The following is an 11329-nucleotide window of genomic DNA, read 5'->3' as shown; positions in this document are numbered from 1 at the left end:
GGGTGACTCAAGACAACGCTGTTACCTGTAGGAGAAGACTAGAAATTATTATTTCCGCTGCTGCTCTGCTGTTGCCTGTCCTGCCTCAGAAGAATTGTTGCCGCTACTGCTGCTGCTGCTCTGGGAAGCCACGAGGGTGACGAATATTGTCACCCTAATAAATACAAATAAACTGAAAAGTTTCAGAGTTTCTTCTGCCGCCTTTGCTCCCGCTCGCCGCAGCTGGAAAAGGCACTGCTGCTGCTGCAGCAGCCGGCGCTACGCTGCTGCTGCTGCTGCCGCCTCCTAGCAGCAGCTCCAGCAGCAGCAGCGGCCGCAAGCAGCTGGCGCAGAAACTCTGAAGCGAAGAGTATCTTCTCTTTCCTTTCCCGTGTACACTCCGTTTTGAGCTGCGTGGAGGTTAAACCCCTAGCAGCAAACCCTAAACCATAGACCCTCCGGTGTCTGCACACTTGGGTTCGGCCCCCCCCCCCCTCGGTTGACGTGGCGGAGCGCAGACAGCACAGCAGCAGCTACAACAGCAACAGCAACAATAAGAGCACGAAGATCTGTTGCTGTGACAACTTGGGCAGCAGCAACACGAGTCGCAGCTGAAGCGGCGAAACACCACTGCAGCAGTTGTAGCAGCAGCAGAGCTGCAGCAGAAACAACAGCAGAAGAAGGCATAGGGCCTTGTTAGTCATCTTGAACAGCGGAAGTTGCTGCCTGCACGCGAGCAGCAACACCGGGAGCACTGTCTCTGTATGCGGCTACTGGCCAGCAAGCGTACAACCAGCAGCAGCAACAGGAGAAGATGTACCGCAACTTGTATGACACAGACTGCATCACTTGGTCTCCCCAAGGCCGAGTCTTTCAGGTCGAGTATGCAAAACAGGCTGTCACCCAGGGCACATGCTGCGTGGGGCTTAAGTCCGACTCCTACGTGGTAAGCCCTAAACCATAAGTCCTAGACCATCCTTGGGCAGCGCATCAGCAGCAGAAACCCTCGAACTAACAGTATGAAAGGCTCCAACTCTGTCTACCATACGGCTCCGATGAGTGCAGACGCTGGGATGAGCCCCTCTACGGCATGTCTAGCTTGTAGGGTTTACTGGGCAGCGTATTTGGGCGTTGCTGTCCGTTTAGGTCTTGTGTTCTCTGAAGAAGAGCCCATCCAAGTTGGCCGGACATCAGCAAAAACTCTTTTGTATCGACGATCATGTCGGGGTTGCAATCTCGGGCATCACGGCGGACGCTAGTAAACCCTAAACCCTTGCTGGAAATCAGAGCTAGCTAGACCAAAACCATAAATCCGTGGCCCTCCGTGAAAGCAAGTTAGAGTCCGCAGCCCCTAGAATGTGCAGAGTTTTCGCCACGTTCGACTGAGACGGGACAACGATTCATGGATTTGAGGTGCGGGTTTGAGTCTTGGGGTTTGGCTGGTTTGCAGAGGTTCTGTGCGAGATTATGAGAAACGCCTGTCTCCAACACAAGTTCACCTACGACACGGAGAAGCCTGCTGCCAGATTGGCGTTGCTTGTGGCGGACAGTGAGCTGCGGTGGTCTAGGGTTTAGGGTTTAGGGAGTTGTAGCGTCAGCAAGGGAGCTGCGCGCCTGGCTCTACCGATCGGAGTTCCCTGGGTAGACTGTGGATCCCCGTCAGCTTGAACCTTCGTAAACCCTAATGATAAACTCGCAGTGATAAACTCGCAACCGCCATTTTACGTCTTGCTGCAGAGTGCCAAAACAACACACAACGCAGCGGGAAGAGGCCATATGGTGTGGGGCTGCTTATTGCTGGATGCGACGCTTCGGGCCCTCGTCTTTTTGAAAACTGTCCTTCTGGCAACTACTCTGAATACAACGTAAACCCTAAACCCTTGCATACACAGCAGACTGCCTACCCACAACGCCCTGCTGCACCCAAGGGCGATTCGTGAAACCACCGTCTGGCTTGCGTGCAGCGCCGCGGATTTGGAGTTTAGGGTCTAGGAATAGGGCGTATATTCGAATGTTAAGGGTTTAGGGTTTTGTGCGCACCAAGCGAGTGTGGATTTGCTCCAATTCAGGCCATTGCGTTTGGTGCGCGGTCGCAAGCTTCCAGGACATACCTTGAGAAGCACTTTCAAACGTTCCCCGCTGGTATGCCCAAAGCCCTAAACACTTAAGGATACCTCATTCTATAGACAGCCACTTAAACCCTGTGTTCTGGCAGTTGCTTTACATTTTCATGCAGTGCACCGGCGAGCTAGGATTTGGTGTTTGTGATTTGGGATGGTATCTGCAGCGACGTTGGATGATCTCCTTCTACATGCTGTTAAGGCTCTAAAGGCATCCATGGCTGCCGACACCGAGTGAGTATAGGAAACGTAGGGCGCAAAGTCGAATGATCTAGGGTTTAGGGTTCTTTGTGCACCAAGCGCGCGGCCTGTAAGGCGAAGAGAGCGCCGCGGCTGTCCAAGGGCGCGCTAAGGGCTTAGCGTTTGGAATTTAGATGTTTTGTTGTTTTCAGGCTGACCGCAGATTGCCTGTGTGTCGGGATTGTGGGGAGAGGACAGCCCTGGCGCGGTGAGGGTTTAAGGAATTAGGGTTTTGTCTAGAGCAGTTGTATGCAACCAAGTTGGAACGTGTAGACTGTGCTTAGTACGGATTGTGCGTCACGCCAAAAACAGAGATTTAGTTTTGGGGGGTTAGGGCTTGAGGATGTTTCGCAGAGCTGAACCATGAGGAGCTGCAAACTCTCGTGGAACGCCTTACGGTGAGTTAGAGCCAAAGGGTTTAGGGTTTATAGTGTAAAATTTTACTCCACTGTCCCTGAAAGTGGCTATCCTGCTGCATGGAGGAGCAAATATTTGGGGTTTAGGTTTTGCGGTACATGCGCAGAGTGCTGAGGGTGGAGGTGATAGCGCAGCCATGGTTGTGGACAACCCGGAGTAGAGCTTCAAGCAGTGGTGCCTCGAGTGTTTGGGGTTTAGGGTGTCGGGCTCCCGCCACATAATAAGCAGCCCGAGACGCCGAATCCTTTGCGTTGTTTCTCTTAAGAGAAACCGACTTACGCTTTCTTTCAAGTACTTGTTTTGAGCACAGCTGTCGACGGTTTAGGGTTTGGGGTTTTGAGTAGGTTTTAGAAGGTAGGGTCGAGTTAGAATAACTTTGGTAGTGTAATATTTAAGATTTAGAATTTAGGGTTTAGCATTTGAGGCTCTAAGGAGAAGGAGCTGTCAACCCGACGCGACAAACAAAGCAAGGGTTTAGGCGCGACCGGTCGATATTGGGGTTTACCGTTTAGTTTTTAGGGTTTAGGGGTTCATTCCAGAGGAAAGCAACATTAACAAAAGAAATGTGGATATCAGGGTATGGGGCTGAGAGGCGGTTGCTTAGAGGCCCAGGGTCTACTGCGTTCTCACGGGGCTGACGATCCGTCGTGGGGCCTTGCTGTTGGCATTAGCTGTGCTTGTAGATAAGCACTTGTTTCAAATTGAGTTTGTTCGGAGTATTTTAGAGGTTCCGGGGATTAGGGTTTAGGGTTTGGAGAATGGGGAAGGCCTCGAAGGCCCGCAAACGCAAGGGCCGCCGGCAGGACGGGCTGAAGGCGAATGCGATGGACGAAGACAAACCCCGGAAAAACGGAGAAACAACGGCAACAAAGGTGAGCTAGCAGAAAACATTATATTTTAACCATAGAGAAGCGCTTTAGGGCTTCGCGTCAAGGGGAAAGGGTTAGGGCCCCCAGGGGCCCGGTAGTCGCCAGTGGGGGCCCTGATCGAGTCCAAACCCACAACTATCATGATTTAAAGATCAGGGGTAAGGGTTTGTAGTTTAGTGTTTAAGGTTTCCTGCAGGATGGAGAGGAGGGCGATGGAAGCACGTCGAGCCACAGCGTCTTCAAGGTGAGCTGCTGTGTTTTCTATTCGTTGTCTGTCGAAAGGCTAAACCTAGGCCGCAGGGCTGTTGCCTGCAGGGAAATAATGCTCCCCAGTGTTTAGGGTTTAGCTGTTGATACATCCGCTAAGCCCTGTACTACGTGTGCAGCTAAAGTATCTTGTGACTCTGCATCTCTTAAACCTTAAACCCTCGATGTTGTCTCTGCAGCGGCACGCGGCTGAGAGGAAGGCTGTGAAGCACGAAATTGCATTGTTGAAGCTGCGTCGAAAGAAGCTGAGGAAAAAGTTCCCGAAGGAAGCAGCAGAAAAGAGGGAAATCAACAAGAAAATTAAAACCCTCATCAAGGACATAACAGAAAAACAGCAAAAGGAACTCAAGGAACTCGGGATTGTAAAAAGCACACAAACGAATGAATTCGCTGAAGAGGATGTCGACATGGACAACTGACACCTTCTGGAACAGCAGCTTCAGGAGCAGCAACACCAACCGAAGCCGCAACAGCACCTAGCAGAAATGACAGCAGCACAAGGAGCGTCATTAGCTGCTGCTGACGCAGCTGCTATTTTCTGGTTTTGTCTCATTTAGACTGTATTTTGTTTTTCTCCGTCAGACGTAAAACCTCTGACAACGAACCGTGGCTCTTTTTTAGGGTTTGTGGTACACCGTTTAACGTTTGTGGTTCAAACAATGGTTCATTCTTAAGCCTTGCGTCCTAGTGCTTAGGAGTGCTTTGAGGTTGCCATTTCAGCAATACCATAAACAGCGATTTTATGCGTATTTCCTCGATTTGAAGACGGAAGAAGCAGCAGAAAAAGATTGAGCGCATGCACATCCCGTGGTGTGCAGACAGTATGAAACCCTGAAGCTGGCCGATCACCTCGTACTGCGGTACATGCACTGTATGGAATATCCAGCAGTCGGGCAGGTAGCAGATCACTTGGGTCTGAATGAGTGTCTACTTCTGCACCTCCCCTAGTGATTGTGTGTTTGTCTCTTTTGTTGCTCCTTTCCGCTACACGCGCAGGCTCGCTGCAGACACTGCTCTCTTTTGCAGTGACAAAATTGTCTTGAGGCCAGTGCATGTGAGAGGTTTCTACTCTCCCACTGAAACGCAAACCCCATCACTGCCGTCTGTACTGGGGAGCATGGATGTGAGCATATGCGTATGCACCAGGGTGTATACTTGTATTTCTTCATGTACTCGAGGAAAAGTAAGAGTAAGTTTGTATTTGTATTTATGGAGCTAACGGACCCTTTTTGCTGCTGCAGTTCCAGTAGGACCCCAACAGGAGAGAATCAACGACACAACCTGCAACCCACCAGCGGTGGGGAGTTCCTAAACGCGAAGCACCAAAATAAGAGGCTACACACGTAGAAAATACTGGTAAAAATTTTGATCTGTATATTTTGCTCGTGTTGCCTTGTGCAAATGCCTCTGCTAACCCCAGCTTCTAAAGAATTGAGAGTTTAGCGTCTGGGATTGTTTGGAGCCTCTCCCCCATCAGGGTTGCCAGTTTGGCTTAAGGTTCATTAACCTAATGAGCTTAATGCCGGTTGAATCTCGGTTGCTCCTGACTTAAAACGTAGTAAGAGATCCTTCTGGGCAGAAAGGGAAGAGGTTCTGAAGATTTGATTCACCGAGCAAGAGCCAAGAAAACACACATGACGGTATCCAGGGCACGTGTGGACGCTTACCCTTGCATCTATTTACTTCCTCTTAAGGTGTTTGAGAGGCGAAACAACAAAAGGAGACGCCTCAGCAGCGCAACTAACAGCGGCAGCACTCACATGCAGCAGCTGCTGCTGCTGCATGTTGGTGGGTTGGGGCTTCTTGACAGACAGACCACTGGCAAACCCTCTTCCGCAAAATGCTGAACTTCTGAAGATGATTTCTGCATTTGTTTGTTGCAAGATCTGTTTGGCCTACCCCTAGTGACTTCGGCGCTCCTCCACCGTAGCCGGTGCACCTGGCGACCGTGGATAGTAGAGCAGATCTATTCGTCTAACTTGTTGTCCTTGTCTCCATCTCGAAACAAAGTAAAATGCTGCTCTCTGTTGCTTCTTAGCCCTGCGAACGCAGCAAACAACACCACTCGCTGTGTTTGCTGGCTACAGGCAGAGGTCACCTAAAAGGTGACCTTCAGTTGAGGAGCGTACGGTCCTTTAAGGATCTTGTCAACCTGTTAAAATCCCTCTAGTATTTATTTAATTCTGTTGAGTGTAATTCACCTGCATATTTACTCATTATGACTGAATAAGCAACGGAGGGGACGCAGACACGTGGCAGCGCCAGCTCTCGAAGCACACCTGCTGAATGTGGCTTTTCTATATATCTCCACCTGCACAAAGACAACAACGACAAAAGCGCTTGCAGGTGTTGCATAGCGTGTCGCGAAAATGGCGACGCTGACACCGCGGCACAGGTGGATGGTTGCTCAAGTGGTTTCTTCTTTTGATCTGACGGAGTTCGAACCCCTTGTTGAGAGTCATTTTAGGGATCAGTTTGCCCCTAAAGTAGACCCATTCCTAAAGGGAACTTCAGCAACGCAGCACTTGCTGTTCTCTTACAGAGTCAGAAGCAACCCATCAGCAACTCAGTCAGACATTCCCGGAAAACTCATCTGCTCAGGTGCGACAGCTGCGGGGAGAAACAACGGGAATAGCAGGAGAAATTTCAAAGAAACTAATGCAGTAGAAGAAGCACACACGAGTATACTGAGTATTAATCAAACCAGAAGGGGACTTAAAATGCCAAACATTTCTATGCAAAGCTTGGCGTTTCATATGTCGCGCCCCCCAGCTTTCAGAATCGAGGGCCTTCATCCCTATATCGGGGTAAATCGGTGGCTGTGTGCTACAGAGGGAGTTTCAGAGGAACATGGCAGCAAACATGTTTACTTCATTCGAACTATTCCTTTTGGAAAATCGGTGAATCTGAATGCAGCAGCAGACGCCGAGCTTATCTTCGGCGAACTCCCAGAGCTGCCGCTTCAGGGCCTCCACTCCACCTTGGCCAGTGTCTTTCTCCCTGCAGTAGAGCATTTTGATAATACTGATTGGTAGGTTGACTGCGAAGAGGCTAACAACGACAGAACACCCCAGCATCGAGACGGCAGACGCACTTTTGCCGTTGCATGCGCCTGCTTCCGCTTACCACTGGAGTTCAGAAAGTGCATCACTTGCTGCCTGTGTTGAGCTAAGTAAAGGCAGAAGCATACAGCGAGTGGAGGGTGGTAACGGAACCTTTTATAGTTCTGACCGTCTTCTGCATGGCAATTGAAAGAGTTTGAGCAGGTGCCCGCAGGAAAAAGTGTCCTGAAGAGCAGCGCAGTGAACTTCTTTCTTGCACCCGCAACTTCTGCAAGGAATTGGGAGAGGCAATTGATTCTTTGGCCCATGGCATACAGCTAAGGAGGCCAGACTCGAGGTGCCTAACCCTAAACCCTCAAGCTCCAACCTTCCAGTTCTATGGTAGTCGGTTCACTGAGCGTATCCCACATGTACCGGGAGTGAAATTTGAGTTGCACGTAATACGGGTTGGAAGTGGCATATGCATATTGAAGCTTTGGTCCTGAACTACTCCAGGTTCTCTCTAGCTGAGATAAGGAAGGATTACACTAGTGCTGCCAAGGACTCCGACGTAGTGGAACACTTTGAGGAGCTCTTAGACGAATGGTGCCGCCAGATTGAGAAATACTTGGAAACATCTCTGGACAGAAGCGCAGCCCAAGTCGACACCGGCCCTCGCAGCGAGGCAAGCATGTCCTAAATATTTAGGACATGCTAAATATCTATGTATATATGTACAGGCTTTGCATTACATCTTGTGACAGACGTGATATGCGGATGAGTCTTTCAGTATGCTAATGGGTGTAGGTTTTTTGAGGGCTGCTTTCTGTGAGCAGATTGAGAGCTGGAGGAGTCGCATGCGGAAGCTCAGTTCGATTATTCAACAGTTGAAGAGCGACTTCTGCCACACCGTCTTCCAAGTCTTGCACGCAGTCACGAAAGTGGGTCCGCATCGCTTCAAAAAATTGTAGATGGCCTGTTAAGCTCTTGTCAGCCTTTTCTTTGAAGACCGCTATTCATTCCTAAATGATACTCTGCTGGTCTTTAACCCACATTCAGGTGTGCGTGCGAGTGCTCGTGCAAACAGCTGACTACTGGAGTTGCGCCCAAGTCGCGCCAAGCTGTGTTCCACACGCTAAGACGCTGCAAGCAGCTTGACGTCGCCATTACGGAGGCATTTAATGAGGCTAAGGACAACGTGAAGTACTTGACAACCCTTGAGAGATTCGTCGATCCTCTTTATTCCGGTACAACGTTTCACCGTGCCGATAGTATTGAAAAGTCCGAATTTTAACTGCACATCTTTGCTGTGTTCCAAGTTCTTTTCACGCACTTCATAGGGTTTTAAGACCGTGTACAATTAGAAGGAAAAGGCATCATATGCTGTTTCCAATAGTCTGTGCCGCTTCCAGGAACCCCTGCAAGCATCCTTGAAAGCCTTAACCCGCTGATGAGCGCGATAACCATGATTTACTCTATATCGCGATACTACAACACGACCGAACGTATGGTTGCCTTCTTTGCAAAGATAACGAAGCAGGTAAACTGCTCTTTTGGCATTCGTAAGCCTCCATATCAAATAGTAGCAGGTAAACTGGTGTTTTGGCATTCGTAAGCCTCCATCTCAAGCAGTAGCACGATTAGTTGTTTATGCTGAGGATCACTCACGTCGTATTTATGCTTCAACACAGATGATAACAAACTGCCGAACATGGCTCACGGGTGGCCAGCATCACGAAGCTCTATGGGAGAGTGAACCAGCTGTTATTATTCCAATGTTGGAGTACTGCTTGACGCTGAACAATGAGTATCACGACCAGTATCGAGCGACTCGGGAGAGCCTCGTTGCCATTCCCAAGGGGAAGCAGCTCGACCTGTCCGAACAAGAAATCTTCGGCAGGATGGACTTATTCTGCCGGCGGCTTCAGAAGCTGATAATGATGGTATATGAGACTTGTTTCCCCTCCTTAAAGCATTGTTCAGCTTTTCCACGCTAATCTGGCAAATGTGGAGAGTGACAGCCAATTGACCTACTCTTTGTCTAGTCACCTGCTTGTGTTGCTGTCGGCAGTACTCAACGGTTCAGCAGTTTAAGAATATTGGTGAACAGAGATTCGAGGGGATGGATGTGTTCGTAGATCGCTTTAAGGTGCGTCCGACCGGCGGGCAAACTACTGTCACTCACAACCACTACTGTACAATAAGGTGCTGTCAGACCCTTGAATGCAACAGTTATGTGGAGTAAGTGTGATATGTATGTTTCTGAAAGTTGTGTATTGATTACAGCTGTAAACCTGCACAGGGGTTGAGTCGCTCGCTTCTGTGGACTCAGTCTATTTTTAGTGACTTCAAAGTCAAGCGCCATGACCTACTAGACTTTTACAACAACCGCTTTGACCGCGATTTTGTGGAGTTTTCCGTTCGCATTTCGGACCTAGAGAGCGATATGCTGCCTCAGATAAACATGGTAAGTGAGCAAATCGATAACGGGGGACAGAAAAAAAGTAGCAGAGGAACCATGTGCTAAGCCACAGCACGTTTCACTCCTGCCGAGTGCCGGTAAAAGTGCAGGATGTTTTGAATTGCAATGTAGATTTTCGAGACAACATCGTCCATAGACGAGTCTCTGAGATTGCTCCAAAAGCTGCAAGAAACAGTCTACAGCGAGAGCCTCAAGGCGGAGCTGAAAGGCAAAATCAGCCTGATTATCCACCGTTACAGTCTTGAACTCGTTCAGGTAAGAAATCAGCCTCGGCCCTTCAGTTGAAATGGTGGTATTCTTTTACTCAGACTCTGGAAATCCATCTTTCGTGTTGAAGCGGGCGTGCAGATTCAAGAAGAATACGAACGGCGAAGGGCGAACCCACCAGCGAGCAAAGACATGCCGCCCATCCCTAACAGTATTATTTGGGCTCGGGATCTCTTGAAAAAGATTGAGGTAATATGCCCCTCTGAATCGCCGTTGGCCGTTGTGATTCGGCCAGGCTCCAGTACAAACAATAGGAAAAGGGCAGCCTCCCAAGTAAATGAGACCACACTTGGCTAATCGCTCATTGAGGGGGGACGAGGATGTTTTCAACTGCATTCGCAGGACCCCATGAAGCAGTTTCAGCTCTACCCATCTGCACTAGCGACAAAAGAGGGAAAACGTACAATAAAGCTCTACAACAGAGTAAGCTCTTCAGCCTCCCAGCCTCCTGACCCTGCAGGCTCCTTACACTAGTGCACAGGGGAAATGTCCGGCGCTCATAGGGGTCTTCACCTCCTCGGTTATTTGAGAGCATCCATAACCCCTACAAATGCCTGGGAACTTTGTTTTCCATATAGGTGGCTGAGACGCTGGTTGAATATGAACTGAGGTGGCACCAAGCTTGGACAGAATGCGTTCAAGCCACAGCAGACTGTTTGAACAGCAACCTTCTCATGAGAAACCCAAGTACCGGAAAGCTGTCGATTAACTTCGATGGGGATATCGCACGGTTGATTCGAGAGGCGAAAATCATGGAGAGGATGGACATGGAAATACCCGATAGCGGTCGTATTGTGTTTCTGAGGGAGAAGAAACTGAAGCGGTGCTACGACGAACTTAAGTTTGTTCTCGATGTGCGCAAGAGCGAGCTTATTCACTTTGCCTCTTTTCTTCTGCAACGGAAAATGAAGTTTCGGCCATCATGCACTGCGTAGCGATCGACACAGGGTTTAAATCGGTACCTATGGTCACTGGTTGATATGTAAGGCGATGCTTTAGACTCATCAGGACTTGGTTCTGATGCGTCGCTATTGGAAATTCTTTGTTGTAACTCAGGAGTACCAGAGGGTGTCTTCGGCAATTCGTCCGGTGACTGCCGGCCTCCTACAAAGGCACCTCGACAACTTTGAGAAACAGCTTAATCCAGGGCTCAATAATTTAACATGGGCTTCTCTAAACATTGAAAGCTTCTTGCAGTCTGCAACCAGCGCCTTGGAGAAGCTGGACTTGCTGGTTGTAACAGTTAACGATATTGTGGAGAACAGGATAGAAAACAACATTAAGGTGGGTGTCCATCTGCTTCTGTGACCACTTCAGGCATCAGCTGAATCTACTCCTAAAGATAAATGCACGCATGCATGCAGCATTGCGCATTTGCAGTCCTTGGGTGAAATTCTCCTAGTCGATCTTCCGGCCCCAGGAGAAGTGATATCTCTAAATCGCTTTGTCGAGATGCAAGAGCATCACGTTGCTAAGTCTGCGGAGCTGCTCAATGCTCGTTCTCTGGAGATTGAGAATGCAGTCAGAGACCTATTGGAAGTCATTAGCAAACAGGCTTCGGAACAGCACGATGACCCTGTAAGCTGGCTCATCTGTCTACCGCACGGACCATATATATATATATATATATATATATATATATATATA

The 11329-nt window shown here is 49.2% G+C and overlaps 3 protein-coding genes across 3 annotated transcripts; all 3 read left to right on the top strand.

The window, feature by feature from the left end:
* Positions 1-793: 793 nt before the first annotated feature.
* EMWEY_00015180 (proteasome subunit alpha type 1, putative) lies at positions 794-2916 on the top strand (the record flags this gene model as incomplete). The annotated part of the gene is made up of 9 exons (XM_013477361.1): positions 794-925; positions 1126-1237; positions 1430-1528; positions 1717-1844; positions 2049-2121; positions 2267-2333; positions 2492-2547; positions 2694-2737; positions 2863-2916. The coding sequence occupies 9 exons, from the start codon at positions 794-796 to the stop codon at positions 2914-2916; spliced, it is 765 nt and encodes a 254-aa protein (XP_013332815.1).
* A 598-nt stretch (positions 2917-3514) lies between these two features.
* On the top strand, positions 3515-4311 carry EMWEY_00015170 (hypothetical protein, conserved; the record flags this gene model as incomplete). The annotated part of the gene is made up of 3 exons (XM_013477360.1): positions 3515-3628; positions 3822-3869; positions 4072-4311. The coding sequence occupies 3 exons, from the start codon at positions 3515-3517 to the stop codon at positions 4309-4311; spliced, it is 402 nt and encodes a 133-aa protein (XP_013332814.1).
* Positions 4312-6261: 1950 nt separating this feature from the next.
* On the top strand, positions 6262-11260 carry EMWEY_00015160 (hypothetical protein, conserved; the record flags this gene model as incomplete). The annotated part of the gene is made up of 15 exons (XM_013477359.1): positions 6262-6493; positions 6725-6923; positions 7169-7291; positions 7450-7594; positions 7770-7874; positions 8021-8180; positions 8346-8473; positions 8625-8876; positions 9005-9082; positions 9236-9400; positions 9527-9670; positions 10025-10105; positions 10261-10536; positions 10691-10966; positions 11063-11260. Coding segments are annotated over 15 exons (2562 nt in total), but the record flags the coding sequence as incomplete, so codon positions are not given.
* Positions 11261-11329: the final 69 nt, after the last annotated feature.

This window comes from Eimeria maxima, genomic scaffold (genome assembly GCF_000499605.1).
Source record: "Eimeria maxima Weybridge genomic scaffold, Emw_scaff120, whole genome shotgun sequence".
NCBI lineage: Eukaryota > Apicomplexa > Conoidasida > Eucoccidiorida > Eimeriidae > Eimeria > Eimeria maxima.
Note: the sequence above shows the minus strand (reverse complement) of the source record. Positions and strands in the feature narration are given on the sequence as shown.